At 38.6% G+C, this 26,088-nt stretch overlaps 4 protein-coding genes and 1 long non-coding RNA gene across 5 annotated transcripts; 2 read left to right on the top strand and 3 right to left on the bottom strand.

The window, feature by feature from the left end:
• The first annotated feature begins 38 nt into the window (after positions 1-38).
• LOC662343 (uncharacterized protein) lies at positions 39-4,590 on the top strand. Its single transcript, XM_008196952.3, has 10 exons — positions 39-207; positions 256-420; positions 468-893; positions 941-1,152; positions 1,853-2,151; positions 2,208-2,693; positions 2,742-2,873; positions 2,923-3,136; positions 3,185-3,483; positions 3,901-4,590. The coding sequence occupies exons 1-10, from the start codon at positions 168-170 to the stop codon at positions 4,301-4,303; spliced, it is 2,676 nt and encodes an 891-aa protein (XP_008195174.2). The 5' UTR covers positions 39-167; the 3' UTR covers positions 4,304-4,590.
• Nsun2 (NOP2-Sun domain family, member 2) lies at positions 3,857-8,706 on the bottom strand. The gene is given in 12 exon segments (XM_064355559.1): positions 3,857-4,103; positions 4,592-4,668; positions 4,721-4,888; positions 5,064-5,527; positions 5,529-5,678; positions 5,730-5,874; positions 5,929-6,116; positions 6,296-6,648; positions 6,695-7,072; positions 7,121-7,201; positions 7,250-7,336; positions 8,593-8,706. Coding segments are annotated over 10 exon segments (2,052 nt in total). The 5' UTR covers positions 7,307-7,336; positions 8,593-8,706; the 3' UTR covers positions 3,857-4,103; positions 4,592-4,600.
• LOC135265649 (uncharacterized) lies at positions 7,440-8,320 on the top strand. Its single transcript, XR_010333392.1, has 2 exons — positions 7,440-7,907; positions 7,961-8,320. It is a non-coding gene; the product is annotated as an uncharacterized LOC135265649 (long non-coding RNA).
• An 819-nt stretch (positions 8,707-9,525) lies between the features above and the next one.
• On the bottom strand, positions 9,526-16,674 carry Polr2A (RNA polymerase II subunit A). The gene is made up of 6 exons (XM_008196951.3): positions 16,533-16,674; positions 15,761-16,181; positions 15,550-15,711; positions 13,943-15,304; positions 11,150-13,702; positions 9,526-10,840 (listed from the first exon to the last, which is right to left on the bottom strand). The coding sequence occupies exons 1-6, from the start codon at positions 16,608-16,610 to the stop codon at positions 9,717-9,719; spliced, it is 5,700 nt and encodes a 1,899-aa protein (XP_008195173.1). The 5' UTR covers positions 16,611-16,674; the 3' UTR covers positions 9,526-9,716.
• A 181-nt stretch (positions 16,675-16,855) lies between these two features.
• Positions 16,856-18,990, bottom strand: Erk7 (Extracellularly regulated kinase 7). Its single transcript, XM_968342.4, has 4 exons — positions 18,432-18,990; positions 18,141-18,344; positions 17,750-18,027; positions 16,856-17,703 (listed from the first exon to the last, which is right to left on the bottom strand). Exons 1-4 carry the CDS (start codon positions 18,689-18,691, stop codon positions 16,979-16,981), a joined length of 1,467 nt encoding a protein of 488 aa, XP_973435.2. The 5' UTR covers positions 18,692-18,990; the 3' UTR covers positions 16,856-16,978.
• Positions 18,991-26,088: the final 7,098 nt, after the last annotated feature.

Here is a 26,088-nt window from a genome sequence, read left to right as displayed (position 1 = left end):
CTGATTTTTCAAACCTCCGCGCAGTGGCGCCTGGAAAATCAATAAGACGAGAGCAGAGAAAATGCCTCTCAATAGAATTTTCCAAGCCACGTGAGAATGCCACGAAAATAATCAATACAACGCAAAAACATTAATTAGTTAAACAAAAAATGAGGTAATAGCAAAGAATGCCGAAAAAAATCGACTTCGCCCTAATCCACGTTACGAGTAAGTAGAGACACCGCAAAGCCCCTGGTTATGTTGGTTTTTTGGTAGGTGAAGACCCCAAATATCGGGCTATTGAACTAAACACGCACGGGCCAACAGTTAAGGGATGGCAATCGGCGAAAAACTGCGAATACCCCCAGGAAATTGTAATACAATTGAACAAACGGTGCTGTTTGAACAAAATACAAATATTAGCCCACCAATATCTCATTCGTAAGTAAGTGGTTTGGGTTCAAAGGGGTTTTAACCAGTTGTTACAGCTTCAAAAATTGAGTTATTTTCGAGTAATGAAGACACGAATACCATTGACGATGTGGCGTCAATTACTTGGGATTATTTAGGATATGTTACGTTATCTGACAACCAAAGCACAGGGTTTAAAAGTAGAGAATTAAAGTCTGCGAATGTCCCAACCACAATCGCGTCTTACGTTAAATTAAAATTGGGGAAAAACCACTCAAACTCCCACAATAACAACAATCAGGTGAGTCTGATTGCAGTGAACGTGCTCGGGACTGAAATAATCGTGCGGAGGCACTCAAGTCCTGAAAATGATGATGAAAAAGTGGAGAATGACCCGGAATATTGGTCGCCTTACGACGATTTGGCCTTTGAAATGTACGTCGATATCGATGTTGCGAAAATTATTAGGGAGATGGAGGCGAAGAAACGTCTGGCTGTGATAAGTAAGGTGTTAAAACTGAGTGTGTATTAATTATTTGGGGTTTTGTAGGTGAAAGGTTTGAGTATGCTCGGAAGTTGAAACTAGCAATGGAAAATCTACGATCAGCGGGGGAAAAACTAGGAAAATATGAGCTGGAAAAACGGCACGCTATTGAACTGGAGGACTATGAAAGGGCGCGGCATAAAAAAAATCAAATGGATGAGTACAGAACGTCAGTGTATCAGGAGTTTTGCGTTGAGCAACTGCTGGAAACTGAAGGAGTAAGTATACTTTTTTCAAATGAATTTGTTCTCAATAATCAAAAAAAAAAAGAGACAAATAATCCCTGATCTCATCAGAGTCACTCCACACATTAGCACAACATTTAACTCACCGTTGGAGACACCACAATTAGAAAATTTGGCACTTTGTTTAAATAATTTCAAAAATTCAAAGCGCAACGATCGTGCGAGAGCTAGACTTCGACTGACTCATATTCATTATTATCGTATCTATTCCCTCAAAAAAGGCATAATGTGTAAAAAAACATTTCGTAATAAGACAGTTCTTTCTAGAAGGCCGTTTCAGAACAAACTAATCGCGCCATTCGCAACGTCACAAATTTTATTCGAATATAAACCGTTTATTAAAATAAAGAAAACAAATTTGCCAATATGCAACAATAATGAATTAATTATTTCAGTCAAAGCTTGCAAAAAAAACAGTCAAAGCAACTTTAACAAATATGAAATTAAACAAATTCTACTGGTTCAAAAACAATGTCCCTTTCAAAATCAGTTTTTAATAAAAAAAGTTGCCTTAAAAAATTATTTTAGAAGAAAAAATTTCGAAAAATTTGTTTATAAATCATCACAATTACTAATGGTCTCACAGAAACCAGCGTCTCTGTGTAACTGATTTTTTTCAGAATTTTTCTACTCTTCCTTACGTTTAAAATTAATTAAATTGAATTAATTGTAGTATTGCCCAAAAAACGACGAATGTCTTGACGAAACGGACGCTTGCAAAAACCCCCTATCGCCAACCCTCCTCCGCGTATCCAACGACAAACGATCAAACTCGCCCCAAATCAACCAAACCCAAGCTTCACCCTTGCACGTGCCAAGACACCAGAGCCCTAAAAAAGGGTCGCCGAGTACCGGAAGCCCCACTAACATCCAAACGCGCGGTTCCTTTCGAAGAAGGAACAAATCTGCAGGTGCTATCGTCAAATCGACTTATGAAATGTACGAAGAAAAACCACTTCCAGCACTGAGACAGTAACACCCTCTTTGAGTCTAATAACTTAAACAAAATTGTAATTGACTTGTTCCAGTTCGCAAACGAACGAATTTCTGCGAGAGTGTCAAATGGACAATGATTTTAAAACAACGTCGAAACTAACCGAACGGGAGAAAAAACAAGCAGCCTTGCCTATCGTAGTTTTTGGTAATGACTTGGTGGAAAAATTCTATTCGAAACATTATTGTGACAAAGAGGAGGGTTTGAACCGATTGAAGGAAGAACTGCTGGGTTATGACAACACTAAAATGCACACTGCGAATAAAACAGCCCGTGCTGCAATTTTTCTGTTACATCGCACGTTGCGAGATAAAGTTTTTTCAGTTTATAATTTAGCGAACGAAGTGATTCGACTATTTTTCGTGCAGTTTGTTCCAGGGCGGGTTTCCCCGCCCGAAGTTGCACGAAGTGTCGATAAACTGCTTCCCGAACTCCTCACTAAATCGGGTGATACTAGTGCTAGAATCCACCACATGGCCGTACACACTATCCTGACAATGGCCGATTGTAAAAACGTCAGGTAAGTCACAAATAATTCAAAAAAAAAGTTCGAAAAATTGTTCGTTAGAGATCTACACATAATCCCGGTTCATTTGAGTAGACCTGTTAGCAGCAGTACTCACCCTAGACTAGCTTTAAGTAGGGCAGAAATGGTCGAGCAGCTCATTATAAATCACGGAATTTCAACCGATAAGCAGAGGTAGAATTTAGATTTTTTTTGCTTGTGGTGACTTAGTAATGCATTGTAGTGGTTTAACGTGTAGAACTTTGTCTGAGTTTGGCTCGAGTGGCTTACACCACCCTGCGGAAGCTGTAAGAAAGGTTTCAGAACGAATCCTTGTCCTAGTTTACAAAGTCAACCCGAGACTAGTTCGCAAACAATTGCCACCGGACGATGATATCACCCGGAGGAATCTGCTGTACCGGCAACTATTCCACGAATTCGATAAAATTGATTTACAGGTAAACTACACACGAATTAGTTTAAATTTAGCTAAATTTAAACTTCAGAGGAAGAAGGAAATGTTGGAAAAAACTCGAGTCATTCAACAGTGCTCCTTACCGCCAAATTCTGACTATTTGAGTCCGGAACCAACTCCCAACGAGTTGAATAAATGTCCCAGCACGTCAAACATACAAAATATTTTCAACTATGACCAAGTCAATCACCAGAACAAGAATTATGCCATTTCGAAGAGCTTGAGTGGTAGTAATATACAAAATAACGGTAATGCGAAGAACGAAAGTTCGAGCTCTGCTAGTGGGATTTCCTCGCCGAGTAACAACTCACAAAAGGACGACGACGAAAAGTAAATAATTTTGAACATATCTCAAATTCTGGCCGAAAACTTGCCAAAATTTTATATTTAGAGAAATCTCGGCTTATTTCTAACATTTCGTTTCTAGCTGAAAAATACGAGTATACTAATTAAACGCTCAAAAAAGACAAAAATGTTATGTTTCCTTTAGTTTGGTGATTTATCGTGTTGTTTAGCGAAATTTGACAAAAAACTTGAGAATTTAGTTAAAAAAAGATTATTTTCGACAAAACTTGCCGATTTTTCAGCCAACTTTCATCAAATTAATTCAAAAGTAAGATCGTATTCCTGGTTAAAAAAAACTCGAAAACGAAAGACAGAAAGTTGGAAATGGAAAATGGACAGCACCAAAACAACACTCTGCTCAGTCCTTGACGAATTAGTATATTTTGGTAAAAACAATTCCAGACAATGCATTTTCTGCAACCAGCCTGAGAGTAGCATCCTCTCCGTGAGCAACTCCATGAACTCGCACTACTGGCGCTCGTGTCCCATGCTGGTACGTTGCAAGGAATGCAGCCAAGTGGTGGAAGTGTCGATGTTGATGGAACACCTCCTAATGGAATGCGAACGTCGCAAAAACTACACCCAATGCTCGCAATGTTCCGAGGCTGTAAAAATATCAGAAATCAAACATCACGCCACCACCTGTCGTGGCCTAGCCGACGGCTACAACCGCTGTCCCCTCTGCCACGAAAACTTCGAAGACGAGGAGCTCTGCTGGAAAAAACACCTAATGGGCGAGAGACCCTGTCCGAAAAACACGCGAATTAAAATGCAAGCCCAGAAACAAGTCACCATTCAAGTTTAACGCACACTAGACACACAAAACTAAAACACGATTCTTTTACCGTCCTTTCAGTTAGGTTTAGTCAATTAAGTGTCATTCGTCCAGTTGTTAGCAATGTTATTTGCACTCGTTCGCGTAACTTTTTGTTATTTGTTGGTAGGATTTGTGAGAAGTGAGGGTAATTCTTAAATACCAATCAAATTATTTGTGATATTGTTTGAGACACTATGTGCAATTTTGTGACCTTTGCGAGGATTTTATGCTTTTTCTGTACATAATAATTCCAAATATATTATAAAAAGTACATACCTCAAGGCTTTATTGTGTTCCCGATTCTCCTTCCTTCACTTCTCCATCCTCTTCCGCTTTCTTGAACTTGTTCACATCTAAGTTAAATTATTAATTATCACAATTATCAAAAAACAATAATAAAAATACCATATTTGGTGATATCGCCTCCTAAAAGCCGAAGGAGATGGACTGTGCTATGTTGGGACATGTAGCATCTCAAGGAAGTAGTGCCCCTCCAACCACTGATATGAATAATTAAAGGTACAGCACTACCTTCAATTTCTTCCTTATAAATTAATACACAGCTTCCAGGACCTGTGACAATTCATCACTTTTGATTAGGTAATAATCAGTTGTGGGCCGCCAGGAGCCACAGTAATTGTGCCTCAACGGACCGTTTAGAGTAAATTTATGTACACTTGTTGACTTGAGAAAGGTAGCCAAGATCATTATTGACATTATTATTTTTTCATAATCAAGTAAAACTTACTTAAATGTTCAACTTGCTTCTGTACAATTTCTGACAATGAAGCAATCGGAGGCGACTTCTCTGGATTGTCGTTCAAAAGCAAAGTAATTAAATCTTCTCTCGGAATGTCTATCTTTCTCCCATCTCCAATGTAGGGATAAATACTTTCAAGCCCATCATTGGCAATCCTGAAGGCACATTTCATGTTTTTATTGTCACAGCGAACAAACGCCTTAACACCCGTATTAATAAACTTGATTACGTTCTGATTTTGTACAACCAAGTCGCGGACTGCATTCGACGTCAAATAAATGTTCTTTTTTTTACCGACATGACATCGAGTCAAGAGACATTTCGAATCGAAATCGTCGGAAATTTCATAAAATGATTTAATTTCGTTCCAAACCGATTCCTCTTCTTTGAAAAAAACGAACGGATCCTCTCTGTAACCTTCTTTCCGGCGTTTTTTTTCGCTGATTTTGTGGCAAATCGTCATTTTCGCGTTTGTTGTTACTGTTAGTTTCGGGGATTTCGTTCGTTTTAAATGATTTTTCTTTCGAGTTGAGAGGTTTGAGTTTTTCTAACACTGCAACGAAGAAAGCACCGGTGTTTTGGTGGTGGGGTAAAATACGCATGCTGGGGACAATCACAATTATTTTAAAAATTACTGGTAATTATTGCAATTACCATCTGTTTAAATTATACAAATGTTTGTCTTCAGATTTTGGCGGAAACATTTGTGGCCTGATTGTCGTCTGCCATTTCTCGTCCACTTCATCATAAGATGAATAAAATTCCAAGTTCCGGCTCCCAACTAACCAATTCTCCAAACCTATTATTATTTTGCACTATTTTAGTAAAAATAATTAATTAATGAATCACAAACCTGGCATATATTTAAGTCCAGGTAACGAACTACTAACATCAACTAGTTGAAGCGCTCCATCAGTCTCTGATAATAATCTATGAATTACAGCTTCGTTCTCAATTGGGTTTATTGAACAAGTTGAGTACACCAACCGGCCGCCTACTGTTAATAATTCGGCCCCTCTTCGCAAAATTCTAGACTGAATTCTGTAATAAAAAAATATGCTTTCAAATCAAGAACAGTTATTAAAAATTCAAAATAATACGCACATTATTTATAAACTTACATAAAACAAAGTAAATCGGTATCAAGAAAATGTACGAAGATTTTATGAATCCTCAACTTTGTTGTCATAAATTCAATTTTTGTCGAAAAAAATACAAACCCGTGCAAATTCAACCCGTTTGCGGGCGTCCACTTCATCCAAATGTCTGGATTTTTGCGCAAAGTCCCATCTCCAGAACATGGTACATCGCACAGCACCCGATCAAACTGGACTTGTTCCATTGACCCATCAGGCAGAGACGCCGATAGGTTGGGTAAAATTGCGCTATCATGGTTGATTACAGCCACACACGGCGAATTCAGCCTTTTAGCTTGGTGCACCAACATATAACACCGCTTGTTATCAACATCATTTGCGATAACATAACCGGAAGGAATCGGGTCATCATTGGAGTGCAACATCTCCAAAAGTTGGGCGGTTTTGGAGCCGGGGGCGGCACACATATCTAGAACCTACAATCATTAAATGAATTTATAGTATTTTTTCGTCACGAATTACTTTGTGATGGGGTTGCACGTCGAGTAATAAGGGGGGTATCATACTGACGGTTTCCTGGCGTGAAATTGTCCCATGTTCCGTTTCCGAAATTAGGAAATTGTGGAGTTTGTAATAGGCCTCACAGCGTCTTATGTCTTTACGTGTCAGTTCCAACTGCCAGGCTAATTTATTGGGGTACCAAGGGAGAGGGAATATGTTTGGGGGCTTCCCCTCACTATCACCCTGACTTAAGCAATCCTTAATAAACTGGCCTTGGACGATTTCGAGCATTTTTTGGGCCTCTCCCTTGGAGCCAGTGATGCGGAAAGTCGCCGGCAAGTCCGTCTTTAAACTAGTGATAAACGCATCATACTCATCTTTCTTGCACACGTTTTGCACCTTGATAGTCACAAATTAGTTAAGTTATTACGTGCTAACGTTACTCACTTCGTAATACTTGACAAACTTTTCGTTTTCTTTTACTATGTCGTTGTAAGCCTTGCGAGTGTCCACATTACTTTGGCCCCCCTGAACAACAAACAATCAAAAGTAATTACAAATTAGGCCCAAACTCACTTGTTTCTGGTTGGAAAACTGGTGGTTTTTCCTAAAACCCGGCTTCCGGCGCCCCATTTTGCACAATATTCGTGTGGTGGTACAAATCACAGAACAGAAAGGGTTAAGAAGTGATAATTCCCTAGTAAATCACTGGCAACACGAGAATCCAGCGCCTCTGGTGCTGAAGTGCGTTACTACCACGGTAAAGTGCCACGTTTGAATAAATTCCTTTTATATTGTTTTTTATTATTTTTATCTTACAAGTTTCATTGCAAATTGTTTAAAATAAAAAAATATATTTTCATTTTAAACAAAATGAAAACGTTTTATATTTATTTTAAACAAAATTTGAAATGAAACTTACAAAAAAAGTTGTTTTGGGGTAATAAAACACAGATTTTGTTAACATTTTTATTGTACACTTGAGTAACATAACAAATTAAATTTTTCAAAAAATTAAAGTATTGTATTATTTCTTAATTATACAAAAATTATAAAAAAATTAAATCAGTCAGTGTTGGCATGTTTTGCCTGTCTGCTCGAGACTTAAAACAAAATAAGGTCTGCTTTGCAATGACTTTTACCTTGTCTGTCAGCAAACAGTTGCCCACGCTACGACCACGAGGAGGTACATGCAGTGCACTGACACACTCGAGCGCAAATAAGAAACTTAAAAGTAAATTCTGAAATACCCTAAATAGCGAAAACGCCAAAATTTTGAACTTACAGGATCCTCAATTTTGCAGGCATTCCTCCACAATTCTTGAAGCTTTGGATTCTTAGGGAAGGTGAAGAAATGCTTATTGGACTGTCCTTTGTTGGGAACATAATCACTGGTGCATCCGGGGTATTTGCAGGAATATTTGCGATAACCAGCCATGACTAAAGTTCAGTTGAGTAGTAGAAATCAAAAATCCGTCACTCCAGACCAATGCCTTTAAAATAGAAAGAAACACCAATCAAAAAGATGAGGTTATATTAATAAAATAAGAGATACTTATCTTTTTGGTCGGCGCTCAACACCAGGAATTGACTCACTAACGAACTGTAATCAGAATTTTTGCTTTGATTAAACGATTAAACAAATAATTGCTACATACTTCCGGTAACACGTTGAACGATGAGTGACAAAACAACACTTTTGGCGCGATATTTTCGGTGCGATCTGCGCGCAAGCGTAGATGTCATTGTTACGTCAAAAAATATAATTTAATGAAATCCCTAATAAATACGCGCTTGTTTTAAAATAAGCAGTCGTCATTGGTCGTCCCTTTTCATCTCCCCGGGAGTGCAAAACCCCCCTCGCCTATACTCTCGTGTTGCCAATGCGCGTATCCCACTTTCACCCCCATGGTACAAATTACAGCCAGTTTTTTCTAACCTGAAAAAACAACCACGTGGTCACCAGACCTACCAATCATTTTGGCCACCAACTTGGAATTTGTTAATGCGTTTTTGGTGACATTTTCGTTGCTTGGGTTGGGAGCAGTAACAAAAAAGCGCCAATGTTAAACAATTCAATTTATTAGTGTAACAAGAAATTCAGCCAGAGCTTGACGAAAATGACGGTGATGTTGGGAAAAAGACCGAGCTTCGCGAAGAGTAGTACGGTGACGGTGGTTCCTCCATGTAAACTCTTCGTGAGGAAATTGGTGAGTATAGCGGATAATAAGTCGGGGATTCGGTCCTGTTCCTGTTTATATCGCTTCGAAAATATTTGGGAATTGTTGGGGAATAGTCGGGAGACGTGAGCATTTCGTCATGGGGGATTGTGGGGGAGTATGGAGGAGAAGAATAAGTGTAGTCTCGTGAGGAGAAAGTGTAGGTGGACGAAGAGCGGGAGTAGTATGGGGATGGTGGGAGGGTAACTGGAGATGAAGGCCTGCGACGTGATAGCGGAGTGTATGGGGGTGACTGGGAGAAAATTGGGGACCAACAATGGGGAGGACTAGTTGGCGAGTCTAGATAACAGGGGGAAGGGGATTTGCGGGCGAAAATTGGGGAAGGAACTCGATGTGAAGCGTAGTAAGGGGGTGGAGAAGGACTATACGGTGATACCAAAGGAGAATCAAGCGGTGAGTATGAATATTGTGACCAAGCAGAGTCGTAATAACTCGGAACATCTTCAATCTAAATAAGTGTGTTAAATCAGTTTAACGGGTTTGTTGAACATACCCGTCGATTGTAATACGTGCAATTTTTACGTCTGCACCCCATTATTATTCACAATCATTGGAGAAGAAAATTGGCTCATCCTTCCTGGGCATGCTCACATGTTATTTTGAGAAGCGATCAATTATCTCAAACTTTTATTGAATAAAGTTAACATGTATTACATAATAAAATATATCTATATACACGAGACTCAAAAATCATGAACAATTTTTTAAAATACAGTCTTTTACTTGTCACTATAAAACTTACTCCATAAATAACCCAAACTAAATTCTAAATTATCAAAAAAGTATAAATGACCACTTTATCCCTAGTCTTGATCCTGACTGGGACTTGTGGGTGAATAGCTCGGACTCGACGGTGAATACCGTGGAGGTTGAGACGAATACGCCGGAGAAGCTGGTGAATAACTTGGCGAAGTCGGTGTGTAAGTAGGCGAAGTGGGTGAATACTTTGTACTGTGTGGTGAATATTGAGGAGAAGTCGGTGAATAACTCGGCGAACTTGGTGAATAATTTGGTGACGAGGGCGAATACCGCGAACTTGCAGCTGGTGTATGTTGCGGACTCGACGGTGAGTAATTCGGAGACGTGGGCGAGTAACTCGGAGATGTGGGCGAATATTGCGGACTTCCACCCGCAAACGAAGGAGAAGTTGGCGAATAACTCGGAGACGTGGGTGAATATTTAGGCGACGAAGGCGAAAAACTTGGAGACGCAGGTGAGTACTGTGGTGACGACGGCGAGTAACTCGGACTTGTGGGCGAATAACTTGGCGACGCTGGAGTATAACGTGGAGATGAAGGACTGTAACTTGGACTCGTTGGTGAATAACTCGGACTTGTAGGACTATAACTTGGACTCGTGGGTGAATAACTAGGACTCGTAGGCGAGTAACTCGGACTCGTGGGTGAATAACTCGGACTTGTAGGTGAGTAACTTGGACTCGTGGGTGAATAACTCGGACTTGTGGGCGAGTAACTTGGACTCGTGGGGGAATAACTTGGACTTGTGGGCGAGTAACTTGGACTCGTGGGTGAATAACTAGGACTTGTAGGTGAGTAACTCGGACTTGTGGGTGAATAGCTCGGACTTGTGGGTGAGTAACTTGGACTCGTGGGCGAATAACTCGGACTTGTCGGAGAATAACTTGGAGAAGTTGGACTATAGTTTGGACTTGTTGGGGAATAACCGGGAGATGTGGGGGAATAACCTGGTGAAACGGGTGTCATGGATGGTGATGTCGGTTGGAATGAAGGACTTGAAGGACTGTAAGAAGGAGATTGGCCATGAGGTGAGGCCATAAATGGTGACATAGCGGGAGATTGAGGAGTGGGTGACCAAGCACCGTAACCAGGTGACATTCCTGAAGCGTCGGAAGCGGCAGAAGGTGAAAATGCTGGGCCTCCAGGTGTCATACCACTGCCCATTAAATCTAAAGAAATTATAAATGTATTGGTACAGGTTTGTGTTACTGTGTGCTTTAAAATTCCTTCCAGCAGCATTTTTCATATCTTATTAATATTTTTTTCAATTTTTACTGTATTTATAAGAAAATACGTAACACAAGTTTCTTTATTTTTCACCGACAGCTGAAATACCAATTTTCATGGATATAATTTTAAACAGTCAGTCAGAACAAGCAATTTTGCTTATAACGTTGCTTTTTGCACTGAATATTGAACGTTTATTATTTTTATTGCGCAAATTGGAATAAAAAAACTAAGTAAAAACAAAAACTTACTGTGTGGAGACCACGCACTGCCCACGTAGGGCGTCGCCCCTTGATTCCACGGCGTCATCGCAGCCCCGGGACTCATACTTGGAGTTGCCGCCGATCCGAAGAACATCCCCGACGCCATAATATCAGCCCCATGTGCTTGCGGTATCGGAATACCCATTTTACATTTCTCGGCATCAAGCAACAAATCAAAACAACCAGTACCCATCCGTGGTAATTGACCCATAATTATATTTTCCGACACACCTCTCATTGGATCAACTTCAGCATGTGAAGCTGCATCCATCAAAACATCAACAGTTTCTTCAAATGAACACCTCATCAGCGCACCGGTGTCTTGCCTATTAATTCCATGACGTGTAATCGCCATAAGGTGACCTTTTGCCGTCATAACGTCACAAAGCAACGCAAGGTGACGATAGTTTACGTACAGACCGTAGAATTGTAACACAGCGTTCATTTCCTTCTCGACTGATTTACGAACGGCTTCGATGCCAAGCACTGAGAAAATTTCACAAATGTCGTTAGAAAACGTCCGGACTGGGTCTACGTCACGTTCTGATAAAACCTTCATCATGCTTGTACCATCTGTTTCTAGTAACCATTCAGCTATGGCTTTAAATTCCCCAGTTTCTGTGATCACGATACGTTTTTTCGAATCGTTTTGTGGCAAATGCATGTAGACTTTTGAAATGGCTTCAATGCCTTGCAATGTCATGTCACTCAACATGTTAGCTTCAATACACCGTAGGAACATATCATCGTCCATTTTATCCACATCTTCATCAGCGCCATCTCCGAATTTCCCATCGTCACTGTTCATAATCCTGATACGCAAAACCAACTTCTCTGCGTTATCATCGTTAAAGATACAGTTTAAATCGTCCCCAAAGCCAGCATTGATTTTTTCAGCGATTTGTTCCATTGTCAATTTCTTATCAGTCATTCGTTTCCTATCCAATTCGATACGTAACAACCACGGAGAAATGCGAGTCGGATCAAAATCGGGCATTTCATAATAAACATTAACAAACTCTTGATCCTCCGGAATCACAGTATTTTGTGGATCAGGATCGTAGTAAATCGCCGTATTTGCTGTGACCTTACGCAATGTTGTATGTTCAAGTCGGCATAAAACATTTTTGGCTTTTTCGGCATCTCGAGCCGCAGCACCCGTTAAAAACACAGTCAAAGACGGAGCTTTGGGTTTTTTCGATATATTGATGATTTCCTTCAAACGGGGCACACCCAGCGTTACGTTCTTTGAAGAAACACCGGCAAAATGAAACGTGTTGAGTGTCATTTGAGTCGCAGGCTCACCAAGTGATTGTGCAGCTAACGCTCCAACCATTTCACCAGGATTGACTTGTGCTTGCTGGAACCGTGTCTCAATCTCACCAATCAACCATTCAAACGCTTCCGTACTTAAACGAAATTCTTCTGATACACATTTAGTGCAAAGAGTCGATCGAACCAAACATTGGAACAGCAATGTTGCATTTTCGTTTGCTTGTTTGGAAAGTCTGTCTTCTCCAGCAACAATCACACATTTATTTAACAACTCACGCACACCTTGTATCACCCGTAAGGGTGATAAATCAGTGGGGGCCCTTTTATTAATATGGAAAATTTTCTGTACGTTCCAAATCATTCGTTGCAAGTTGCATGGGAGCACAACTTTGGACTCCCCACTTGGGAAAATCTGACGTAAGGCTTCGCGATCTTTTTGTAGTTGTTCCCATTCTGTTTCCAATTCCGAAATAACTTCACCTGAACCCATCAAATCCTTGATCACTTCCTCGGTGAAAACACGTCGTAGATACCGTTCATTGCTTGGATCAAATCTAAATTTGCGTTCGAACGCTTTATTTGATAGTTTCACAGTTGGAAGTGTTTGAAATTCGACCATTTCGCCACAAAGACCGTCCTCACCGTAACGTAACTGGATGAGTTGTCCGACTGAGTTACGAACAGTTCCGTCATAGTGTACCATAACCGACTCCATAGCTTTGATTAGACGACGTTGGATGTAACCGGTTTCGGCGGTTTTAACCGCTGTGTCAATAAGACCTTCACGACCTCCCATAGCGTGGAAATAAAATTCGGATGGGGTTAAACCGGCCAAGTATGAATTTTCGACGAAACCGCGAGATTCTGGACCGTAATCGTCTTTGATGAAGTGAGGGAGGGTGCGTTTGCGGAAGCCGAAAGGTATTCGTTTACCTTCGACGTTTTGTTGGCCTACGCAGGCAATAACTTGGGAGATGTTAATATTGGAACCTTTGGAACCCGATACGACCATAGCTTTAAGATTGTTGTATTCGGTTAGAGATTTTTTAGCCGAACCACCGGTTTTGTCACGAGCGTCATTAAGAATACGATTGACTTGATTTTCGAATGTTTGTCGTAACGTGTTACCGGGTGTTGGCTCAAGTTCCATGTTGTGTGCTTTTTGAATGACTTCAATGACATCCTCTTTGGCTTTTTTGATGGCTTTCTGGATCTCTAAGTAGGTTTGCGGATCGGCAATGGTGTCACCAATACCGATACTGTGACCTAAGAGAAAAAAGAAAAGAAAAAATTCAAACTTTGTCATTATTATTTGAGTCGGCAAAAGAATGAAAAAAAATTAACAGACAACTCTTTTTATAATATGGTCAAAACAAAAATCAAATTTCAACTATTATGTAAAATATTAATTTTATATTGAAAACAATTAAATTACGCATTTTTTTCGTGACCAGAATAATTTTTGTGTTTGTAAAACTATTAAAAAATAATTATTAAACAAAATACCTTCAAGCAGGAGCCAGTTGTTGACGACCGTCTGAATATTCCCATAAAACCGCCCACAGACCTCATGTCCCAATTCCAACATACAAATATGTAGCAAAGACCCAGCCGAGGTTCCCAACGTCCTCTTACACAAAATTCCCATAACCAATTCTCCATGTTCGACCATAACTTTAGTATCACCCGGTGAAATCCATTTATTTGGCCCATCATCTTCATCATCAGGATGTGTAGAATGTGTTCGAATCATATTAACATTTCCTGGGATAATTAGGGAGAAAATTTGTTTTCCGGTCCATAACGGTTTCGGTTTCAAAATTGCAGGTCTTGGCATTTTTCCATCCCAAATCGGCAAAAACATCAACAAATTCATCATTTGCTCCTTCTCGATGAAAACGTCCCGTTTTGTCATTTTTCTAATAGCTGTGAGGGTGTCCTGTACAATACCCATAACGGGTTTATTGGCTTGTGGGGTGATAATTTGTCTGGGTGTAATGTGCAAGTTTTCAACTTCGGCCCGTGTTTCCATACTTTGAGGGACGTGAAGGTTCATTTCGTCGCCATCAAAGTCGGCGTTGTAGGGGGAAGTACATGATAAATTCATTCGGAATGTTGACCAAGGCAATACCTTAACTCTGTGCCCCATCATACTCATTTTATGTAGGGTGGGTTGACGGTTGAAAATAACTAAATCACCATCTCTTATGTGTCTCTCGACTTTATAACCACACTGTAAATGCAAATCGGAAGATTTCGGGTGAAACCTCAAATCAATTCTCTCCCCATTGTCACGAATAATATACTTGGCACCCGGATATTGTGAATTGCCTCTCTGTACCAGCTCTGACATTTTATCAAAATTAAACGGTGTCACAATTTCTGGAAACGTTAAATTCTGGGCGATACTTCTTGGCACACCCACTTGATCAATCCGCAAGTTGGGATCCGGTGTGATAACAGTACGTGCGGAAAAATCTACTCGTTTACCCATCAAGTTGCCTCGAATCCGGCCCTCTTTGCCTTTGAGTCGCGATTTGATGGCTTTCAGTGGTTTACCGGATTTTTGCATTGCTCGGGGCATCCCCGGCATGTCGTTGTCGACCAGTGTTGCCACATGGAATTGTAACATTTTTATGTTTTCGGAGATTACGTGTGCTGCAGCTCCAGCTGCTTCGTTTTTCTGTAATTCATTGTTTGCTTTGATAATGTCGGCTAATTTGTGAGTCAAGTCGTCCTGATTTCGGGCCGAACCGTACATTACTACAGCTGGGCGGACTGGGAGTGGCGGAACTGGCAACACTGTGACTATCATCCAATCCGGACGTGCGAATTTCGGGTCCATGCCCAAGATAAAACACTCTTCATCTGAAATAATAAAAAAAGTTACACACTACACCGAAGAAGATAAGGCAAATATTTATTCAATTTTTTTTAACCACTAGACCGCGATGGCAATCTTGAAATTGGGTGCTTATGCCTCTTGTCCTCTTTCTTTAATAATAAACTGCCAGTGATTTTTTTTATTGCTTCTATTGTTAGTAGATAATTATCGAAACTAATTTTTAATTACAATATAAAAAACATCAATTTTTTTAGAGAGACAATTTTACCTGTGATATGTTTGAGAATTTCCCAAACTCTTTCAGCCGACAAGGCAATTTTGCGTTCTTGTGAGTCTTCATTCAAGTGTTTCCACTCTGCCGTGAGATCAAGCCCTGTCCTTCTAATATTAGGTTGGTAGCGCCCACAACCACCATGTCCCTGTTTCTTTGCTAAAAAACCAAACTCTTGATTAAACCAAAAAAAAACAATTGTACCAACCTTGATTGGGGTCTTCCCCTTCTTTCCCCACATCCATCTCATCCCCGCCCTCACAAATGTTCTTCCCTTTACAGAGATCATAAACAAACGCTAATCTTTTCCTAGGTTGCCCCTTTGATTTCATTACGACTTCCTTAATTTTAGGATTATTGGGGCTCACAAGCAATTTACTGCAGTAGAAGCAAACGCACCGCAGCGTTTTGATAGTTTTTGTGATAAAACCCACATGGAAAACGGGTTTGGCTAAGTCGATGTGTCCGAAATGTCCAGGGCATTCGGTCATGTTGCCTGCACAAGTCTGGCAGCGGGAGTGCCGATCGATGACACCCTGTCTCGGGTCCATGAGACCCCCCATTTTGGGGCGACCCGCTTCCATGGTCTCGGGGAAACGGATGCCCCCTTCAGTGACGGACATACGACGCTATGGGAAAAAAAAATTCAAAATTCCCGTCAAGTTTTAGTGATTTTAATTGTACGGTTGGCAACAGCAGCACGCCATACGTCATATGTTTGAGAAAAACTTCACCAAATTACATTTTTTTCAGTTTTTACAATTGGCGGTTTAAATTTTTCTGTACTTATCGAATATATACAATGCATCTAAATCGAATTCTTTGGTCACAAAGTGAATTTGAATTATTTGTGAATTAGGTACAGTAATGGTGCCCCAACCGTTGGTTCAATTTCGCAATTTTTGGCGCTTGTTTGGTGTTTTAGCGCAGCAAATTTTACACCAAAACGTAGCTGAGCTTTCAAGGAATCGTTTACTTACTATTTCATCTGGACTTAAAATGCCAAACTGCACTCTTTTCACTGTTCTAAGTGGAGCTTTACTATCACTTGCGGCCATCTTGGTGGCGAACGCAAGCCTCCTGTGATCCTTTCCTCCTTGCGCTCATTTGTGCGCTGTGGCGGGTTCTCGAAGCAAATTTCCCTCTCTTCACTTCTGGGGCACATGCGCAAAAGACCGACGCCACATCAGTGGCGGAGATAAAAAAAACTTTTAAAACTGGAAAAATTATCCAAAAAAAAACGTCACAAAAATTTTGCACAAACTTTAAATTCTAATTCAAAATTGTTAAAATGAAAATCAGGTTGTATAATAATTTTTTATTATGAAAAGTACAAGTGCATAACACTTATGCAATATAGATCAAAAAGTGATCGGTAGATAATACTGTGTAAAGTGTTAAAACCAAAACTGCCCCCTTGTAACTGCTACCGCATTCCAGACGCCTTCAGTTCCATGAGGGTGCTCTGCGTTATAATTCCATGCGACTGGTTGTAGTTATTATAAGTGGTAAAGTCACTCCTCACGTTCGAAAACCTCTTCCTTCCATTTTCTCTCGTGTTTTTATCATGTACTTGTACTCTACTACAGTTGAGATTCTTCGGGAACTGGATATTCTGTTTAGTGATCACTTTGGAGTCGGACTTAATCACCGTCACCACATGGTTGTTACTTTTGGCGTGATAGTTGATTTTGGGTTCAGACTGTGTCCCTGTAGACTTTGGCTCTTTATTATTAAGTACCGACTTGACGTAGCTTTTTGTAATCCTAGTCGGTAGTTCAGTGGTGAACGGTTTGATTTTATGACAAGAACTCTTATTATTTCGAACGTGATGTGTCGACATGATCTCGTACAACTTATTCCTGTAATCTTCAACCGACAAACGAACGTCATCATTAAACGGGATCACGATATCATGCGGTAGCACAATTTCTTCATCAGGGTTACGAAACTGTGACACATAATCATGCTCTAGAGCTTCTTCAGCGGTCAGTCTTTTATTCGGATTGAAAACTAGCAACTTATTTATAAGAGAAATGGACGATCTGCACGCATTTTTCCCTAGTAGTGTAATCAAAGGTACTTTCTCGCTGGACGCTGCGTTTTTAATCATTGAAATACCAACCCCCGACACACAAACTTGACTAATATCTGAAACAGTTGTTATAAAAGGCACCACACCACGACTTGGTTAAACCTTCTTGCGATGGTGTTGGTATACTAGCCATGATTTTCTCGACTTGGTTCACTGTTGAAGAGCCGGGGAAGAGCGGTTTTCCTGCAGTTATCTCCCCCAGGATGCATCCAAGACTCCACATGTCTATACCCTTGGTGTACCTCCGATTTGCTATTAAAATTTCAGGAGCACGGTACCACCTTGTTGCCACGTAATCGGTCAGAGTTGGATCGGTTTCGTTCAAACTGTCCGAACCTTGGTATAAAGAGCGGGCCAGGCCGAAGTCAGCTATTTTGCATCTGGAATAGTTATTTTACTGTTTCGTCCAGAAATAAATAAAGAAATATTGATAATACAAAAAAAAAGTAGAAAAGCTAAAAAAAAAACAGAAAAAACTCAAAGTGGTACCAACCTGCACATGACGTCTAAAAGAATGTTACTCGGCTTGAGATCTCTGTGAATCACATTCCCCGAATGAATATATTTCACTGCTTTGAGGAGTTGATACATTACGTATTTCTTGTGGACATCCTTCAAAATGCCCTTTTTGATAACGTTGTGGAGATCAGTTTCCATATACTCAAACCCGAGATAGATATCACTGTTATTGGCCGCCCTGCAATTGCATGTGTATGTGCAATTATTTCGTTAGACAAGTATTGATCAATCAATTAATCGGTTCTGTAACTATGTCGTGGCTAACCTGTGGATGCTGAACAGCTTGACGATATTTGGGTGGTTTTTGAGCGATTGGAGGAACATAATCTCACGGAATGTTCGCTGGGCGTCGGTTTGGTTGCGAAAAGCGTCGAAAATCTTCTTCACGGCTACGACATCCTTGGTTTTACGGTCTATGGCCTTCCAGACGATACCATAAGCGCCTTTTCCTAGACGCTTCTGGATGTCGAAACGTCTGGAGATGTGTTCGTCTATTTCGAAGATTTTTTCTTTAGGATGTGGCATTTTCTTAAGTTATTGGAGGGAGTAAAACATTCTTTTAAAGGGATGGTAAAAGTGTCACGCTGACGTTGATTATTTCGATGACATGTAAATGATTAACTTGGATATCCTTGATCCACTTCCGAAAAACTAAATAAAGTAATGATTGTTTAACAAAATTAAATTTAGGAACGCAAGACGTTTAAAATACGACCGAACTGTACACATAAAAATCACAGAATGTTTTATCAATTAAATACGAAATAAAATATAAAATCGGTTTGTTTATTCGTCACATTTTACTTGAAATCGTCGCCGGGGCAACAATCAATCAATCGGTGGCTTCCGGGGAATTTATTGCTCAAATTTAAATTGTCTAGTGACATCTGCCAGACATACAGTTAACTTGCTACTTTGTCTACTGTATAACAGATGTCAGGAGTCTCCAATTTAAGTTTTCAGTGAATATTTCAGACGCTTTTACTTGCCGAAATAAAACAGCAACAATGTGAAAATACGGAGCAACACACCGTAAAAAAATTCGAAAGCGACTATGTAAATTTTTATGAAATGACTGAAAATTTTATTTCAGGGTTGGAAAGGAGTTTGATAATGGGTTACTCGATTGGGGGTTGCTATGGAGACGTTTTATAAAGGGGTGAATTAAGAAAGTTTATCTTTATTTTGGACGGAACGGCAAAGAGTTTTGATATTAAGGGATTTTTAACAAAAATATTGATTTTTTTTTAAATGACTAAAATAAAAAATATTTGGATATAGGATTAAAAAAGGCAATAAAATGAGCGAATTGGCTTCGAACCGTGAAAGGCTTTATGTAATAAAGAGAGATAACCCCGAGCCATCCAATTCGACCCCCATTTGTATAATGGGGTTAGCATATCTCTATTATCATATATACACCAGTGGCCCTTGTCACAATAACATCTCGAATAATAAGGGTGTAAACATAACATTGTATGACTAGAGTTTTATAGATGGAATTATTCATAGTTAATCTGCAGATAAATCGGGGGCAAGTTAGAGCGTCCGACAACCGAGCGAAATGTTGAAATATAATGGCCAATCACCGGCCAAAAGATAAATATTTTACAGCGAATTTTGAAATAAATACAAAAGATCTAAACTTTTATTGCCCTACCGGTAGCATCCGAAATTATGAGGCTATAAAACGAGAGTGAGCCATAAAAATATAAAATCATTTATACTTTCTTCCTCAGGTTTACCCTGCTTGTTAGCGGAACTAATTCACCACCCAACTTCTCAGAAGGGGCCTCTGATGGACCTGCCTTTGATAAAATTAGCGCATTTACGATTCAAGCCTTCACTTCTGGAGTTTTAATAAAACAGTAGTTATATTGTTCGAATAAAAACGAAAATCATCCATTCCATGCTCAATTTTTTAATCAGCGCTTTACCCGAAAAACACTTTAGAGAAAAAAATTATTTGGGCGAATTCTAGCGTTAATTTTTCCTATTTTTTCTATTATTGAAAAATCAACTTTTTCGAACAAGTTTAATCATTTTTTAGCATATTGTTGACGAAATTTATGTGAAATTTGGTGATTTTTTTAACAGTTTTAGCATAATTTTTTGAAAAAAAAAGTGTGTTAACCATGCAAACAAATATGGAATTTATTTCGGATTGTTTGGACTGGTTTGTAAATATTTTGGTTTCTGTCCGAAAACCGTGCTTAAAACACTCAAAAAAAGCAAAAAAGTCCTTAATTTTTAACTTAATTTGGTGATTTTTTCTGTTTGTTTTTACTAAATTTTGTTTAAAAAAAAAGCCAAATTTGGAGAAACTAACATCTATTCTTGTAAGTGTTTTTGTCAGTCTGAGTCGAAAAATTATGAAGTAATTCAGTTATTTCTAATTCGGTGACTTTAGACTTTAGACACTATTTTAGAAAAACTTTGTTTTTACTCGAACAAGACTCGAAAAAGGCTAAAATGACACCTGCGTTTTTGGCTAACAAAGAACATACCCAAAAAAGCTAAAATAAGATAATTTTGGGCTTAAGCGGTGATTTTTTGGTCACTTTAAAAGGTGCTTACATAATGCTCTAAAAAGGCAGAAAAATATTGCTTTTGATCGAAATTTATTGTTGTAAAAAGTCCTTGTGCAATAAATGACGCTCTAATTGAAAATAAAGGTTGAAATAATTTAGCTTTCCCTACTTTTAGTAAATATTTTTTATCTCAAAAACGTGTTTTAAATTTCGAGACGCACACAATTTTTTTCTAACTTTTTCTAACTGAAATATTGGTTTGTTTGTTTTTTTTTTCAAAATTTTTGAGAGAATTTTTTTAGCTATAACTTTTAATTTTTTTGGCTTATTCGTGACTTTCCAGCCAGCAAAATTAATCAAGGGAGTGTTGTTTTGACTCCAACAAAATGTGCTTAAATTGTTGAAAAATAGAAAAAAGTGCAATTTTTAGCTTATTTTGTTAATTTTACGGTTTTATATTACCAAAATTATGCAAAATAATTAGGTTTCTGGATGGAAATTTTGCTAAAACTTGTTGATTTTCGAAAAAAACGTTTTGAATTAATGTTTTTGCGAGAAGTAGCATTTAGTTCAGCCATTTCTGTCTCCATTATTTTCCTGAGAGAACAATATTGTGACATCTCTTCAATAAAACTGTTCGTTCCTTTCACAACAAGGGTGATTATCATGAAAGTGAAATAGGACAAGGCCAATTTTTTGTAAAAGCGAAACTAGGTGACTCCCATAAAGCAAACAAAAGCCCCCATAAACAGAAGCGAAAGCTTCTCGTCTTCGATCATTTTCCATAATATTCCTCAAACTGTATTTTTCTCAACGGCGTGTAAAAATTCAATAGTCGATAGAGCGCACACGGGGGTGGATTGTCATGTTAGGAGTTAGTGTTGTCGGTATAGGATATAAAGGAGGTCGGATAAGACTTATTTACAGCTTAATAAGAGAACGCGCTCTGCCACCAATCTGGCGGCTAAATTAACTGATCGCCTCAATTTATTGGGGGTAAATAACGGCCAATAAGTCTATCAAGCTGAACCGTTAACTCGACTATACAACTCATACAATCAACCGGCGCTTTATTAAACCAAAAACTGGAATCAACGACAGTTTTTAGCCGATTTTATTGAATTATCTAGCAATTGGAGAAGAAAGCAAGTCGCTTGCTGGTTTATAGGTATTTCGGAATGGCTGTAGTTGGGGCGGAATCGACCCAACAACGTTTATATGCATGTAATCTAGTTCGTGAAATAAATAGCTGTAATAAATTGTGAGCTGTGCTCCCATCGCATCTGAGCAACAAAACGTGGCACCGCCTTTGCTCCGACTCTAAATTACAAACAGATAAACGAATTATTCATTAAAACTTAAAAAAACATAGTTATCTAAACCAACATGCAGTAGCCTGAGTACACAAAGCCTCCGAATGATCTTTTAGCAATGGCAGGTAATATTAAAATGATTGAGGCATGACGGAAATCTGGTCTTTAGGTAAGTCTAGCAGAAGACCATCTTGTGCGGGGCACAAAAAGAGGCTGTTTATTTTCCTTAAAAGGACAATATTTTCAAACAGTGTCGACAGTTTTACAACTTAACTGTGTGCAATAATGTCGGCAAAGTAAAACGGTCCGGACAAACAGCGCTCTGACGAGACGAACCCATTTCGTCACACTCGCTGGAAATTGGTCAATAAAAGTCAAAATACTCAAATATTGTGCTTTAATTTGTTACAGTAGCTACTCATCTGTATTGTTGACGATGCGAGATGTCAACGAAAATTATGGCGAGCTGATGAAGCGAGGATTCAGGCACTGGGATAATCCCAGAGTAAATCAAGCACCTGGTGCCTTGCAGCAACCACTCTTTCAGAGGATTATCATTCGATTACTGGGGTTGTAAAAAATATAAATTAAGCATTAAAATTTGTTAATTCCAACAGCATTTTTATTGGAATAAAACGTCTTACGGTAGAAAACTTAAAATTTTCTATTGTCAATTGCACAAAAAAAAGATATAAAGAAGATTAATTAATCATTAAATCCAAATATTGTTCCAAATTTGCTGCTGCAAAATGAGTTCGTTTTTCTGAAAATATGATATGTAGTATTAAATAATATGTTTTTTCTGGAACTCTTCTAAGAAGCACGAAAATGTGTAAAGTCCTGTTTATTAAATCAACTAGAAATGTTTGGGTCCTTGTTTAAAAAACGCGCATTGAGTAAAACTGGGATGGGATTATTAAAATTACATTTTCCGATTGAGCTCGAGATTGGAAAAGGACAATACGGCGTCCGATAAATGTTTCACCAGTTGGAAACATCCAGAGAGTTGTGAAATAATTATAGTCTGTCAGGGTTTAAAAGATAGTCATTGTGTCCACTCCTCCCGGGTCCAAGCAAAATACGATTTTAAATTTTCATCAAGCCGTGCACATCTGAATAATGGACTTTCCTGCTCCCTTCAACTTTTCCAAACTTCCTCAATTATCTCTTCATCGAGACGCTGCGTCATTTTTTCCTCCCGATCGTAAATTCGGCGCATTATTATTCAAAAGTTTGCTGAGAGAGAAAGACTGGTGACACGGTTCTCGATATGTTTTTAAATCGAACTTTATACAGCCTCTGGGAAATCACGAAAGTCTGTGACATCGCAGGCCGTAGAGAACAGACCCTGCTATCACACCGCCTGATTCTTATGCGCAACCAGACAGAAATATTTATTATGGAGGGAAAACCGATTCCGATTTTTCCGCTGTGACGCTGCGGAAAATTGACGTTTATTTCCGACATCACGGACGAATTTCAAACAAAACTTTTTTATCCGATTGATTCCTGAAACAACAACAAAGACATAACACCCTTCATGCCACCTGAAATTATTTATTCTGTCCGTCGGATAAATAAATGAATAATAGCCCCTTATATTTTTATTTCCGATTGGAAAAGTTCTCCCCCGTTTGATAGTAAGTTAGGAAGGCATCAATTAGGTTCGAGTCCGGATCGACCGGAGCGATGAGCGCGCTTATTAATAACTGACAAAGTTCCGGAGCGGCTATCAGCTGAATTTATGAAACGAATCAGTCTGAGCGAGGCAGCCCTGCTATCATGGCTGATAATGGAGCCGGAGTATTTTTATCGTCGAGTCGCGATCGCTTATTGGCTGCTTCTCTAGTCGATACGTTCTCTCATTGGCCCCCGGAAATTGCTAGGGGGAAAAACTGACATAAAACAACAGACAATTTTCAGGACTATACTCGTTTCGCGACCCGGACTTCTTTGTCTGCTTTGATAATGAAAAATGGGGAGATTGCTGCAAATAAAACTGCTTGCGTGACACAATAAGTGTCCAATTAATGCACTCAAATGTGCTAAAATTCTTACATTACTCAATCAATATTTGCCAACGGGTCCAATGTCGCCTATTTTATTGTAAATGCCATCAAGTTAAATCATAGAAACGTTAATAGACGGATGATGGATGGTTTAATACTGTTGACATTTCGATTCGTGGATTAAAGTAGGAGACGTTAATTAAGACACTTTCCTTTCAAACGGCATAATTATGTTTTCATCATAACTGTTTACATTTCAAAAAGATGGTGTGGTGCGAGTTGTTAACACGATTAAGCGAATTTTGTCGGAATGAGACTTTCGTATGGACATCATAACATTCTCATTTATCACAAAACAGATAACTGAGCCAAGTTTCAAAAGTAATATAAAAATGAGTTATGTTCATAATAGGGTCAGTCAAAAGTTTCTTTCGGCGTACTAGTGAGCAGTAAATTATAAATTACAAACTAAAAAAAGTTATAATAATCACGAAAAAGCAATAAAACTATCCTTCGGCAGGTTTATTAATTGCTGGAAAAGATCTAGATCATTTTTTAGTTTAAACTGCTAGTAGATAGTTATACCAAAAATTATTTAATCGCAACTACCGTTAGCTTAAGCACAAATCTATTAAACCATCGTTCAGAAGAAAAAAAGACAAAATGCCAAAAAATATACGGCGTATTAGGAAATGGTTTAGCAAAAATTTAAATTTAATGGTAAAACAAATCAATTAAGCAAAATTTATGTAAATCAAAAATCAGTTTTCCTAAAAAACTGTTCTAAACTTAAAGCTGAACCGCTGAACTAGAATTATAAAAAGTAGGATAATATCACTGTTAAAACAACATTAAATCAACTTCTTGGCCCACTATTTTCATTTTGTGTTGTTATTAAATTTTACAAAAAAAGAAAAAAAATTTTTTTGAGGGCCAAGATTCGAAAGTACGTAATTTTTGTCAAAATTTTATAACGGTTTTTACTTTGTCTGATCATGACAAATACTAAAATAAATGCTGTACCTATTTGTTGTATCAAGACCTTTTTTTAGATTCAAATATTCGTCCCCATTTGCTTGCATTTTAATATTTTTTCTTATCTTATATTTTGAAGATACCATTGAAAATTTTAACCGAAACTTTGACATTTGCTTTTCTACAATAAGATGATTAAAACCAAGCAAAAGTGCAACAAACAAGCATAAAAAAAGAAAAGCTTATTGAAAATTGAGATTTTCGTTATTGCTAAATCTACCTATGCAAACATACCGATATTTTTTGTTTTTTTTTTCAAAAGTCTTATAAAAATCTATCCAAATAACACAAAAATTTAATTTGTTTATTGTGACTTGTGTTTAACAAAAATTTTTTACAAGAACCCAAAAACATTTACAGTTTGAATTAAGTGTGTTAAAAATGTGTCGAGAAATCAAACTAATTTCTCGTTATATGGCAATTTTGGAGATTTTATTCTTTGTTTTAATTAACAGTTTTGAGTTTATTTTTTAGAAAATTCGAGAATTTTGGTAAATTTCAAGTTAATTCCAATATGTCTTAGACACCAGTTGCAGTTTTGGTGCAAAAACCAAAGGGGCCTTCACATGTATGACACCCCTCGAGCGTGCGTTCGAATTTATCTGTCCGCTGGTCAAATTCGGAGCAATAACAATCGCCATTAAGTCCGATGACAGATGTGGCATCCGAATCTCCACAACCACCCACAACTGAATAGGATAAATTGATCCATTATGTCCGAATCGGTGTGTGTGAGGCTATGTTACTCACGCTCTATTAAATCGGCTTGACGGCCGTTTAGTCAATCCGGCCCTTATTTATTGCGGCTAATTGCTTTTATTGGCTTTCGGAGCGATTTTCGTTTATTGAACCACCGTTATAAAGGTCCGGCCCCGTTATTGCGCAAAAAAGACCTAACGGTGAAAAAATTTGTGCAAACTGTAAAATTCCAAGTCGTTGCGAAATATTGGAGGTGCCGCCGATATTTAAGGGTTGGGGCCAATAAAAGAGACAATTTTTCGTTCGACGAACTTTCGAGTGAGTGACCGTTTATA

This window comes from Tribolium castaneum, chromosome 3, assembly GCF_031307605.1.
Source record: "Tribolium castaneum strain GA2 chromosome 3, icTriCast1.1, whole genome shotgun sequence".
Taxonomy (NCBI): domain Eukaryota; kingdom Metazoa; phylum Arthropoda; class Insecta; order Coleoptera; family Tenebrionidae; genus Tribolium; species Tribolium castaneum.
Note: the sequence above shows the minus strand (reverse complement) of the source record. Positions and strands in the feature narration are given on the sequence as shown.

Bases quoted from the DNA above. Each gene is read 5' to 3' on its own strand.
- Erk7 (XM_968342.4), bottom strand. From the start codon at position 18,691: ATGCCACATCCTAAAGAAAAAATCTTCGAAATAGACGAACACATCTCC. The intron at 18,345-18,431 runs GTTAGCCACGAC...ATGCAATTGCAG, and splicing joins AAGCTGTTCAGCATCCACAG to GGCGGCCAATAACAGTGATA. The intron at 17,704-17,749 runs GTTTAACCAAGT...CAACTGTTTCAG, and splicing joins ACCAACACCATCGCAAGAAG to ATATTAGTCAAGTTTGTGTG.
- LOC662343 (XM_008196952.3), top strand. From the start codon at position 168: ATGCCGAAAAAAATCGACTTCGCCCTAATCCACGTTACGA. The intron at 2,152-2,207 runs GTAACACCCTCT...GACTTGTTCCAG, and splicing joins CCACTTCCAGCACTGAGACA to TTCGCAAACGAACGAATTTC. The intron at 3,137-3,184 runs GTAAACTACACA...TTTAAACTTCAG, and splicing joins TCGATAAAATTGATTTACAG to AGGAAGAAGGAAATGTTGGA.
- Polr2A (XM_008196951.3), bottom strand. From the start codon at position 16,610: ATGGCCGCAAGTGATAGTAAAGCTCCACTTAGAACAGTGAAAAGAGTG. The intron at 15,712-15,760 runs GTTGGTACAATT...TTGGTTTTTTAG, and splicing joins AGGGGAAGACCCCAATCAAG to CAAAGAAACAGGGACATGGT. The intron at 15,305-15,549 runs GTAAAATTGTCT...TTATTATTTCAG, and splicing joins AATTCTCAAACATATCACAG to ATGAAGAGTGTTTTATCTTG.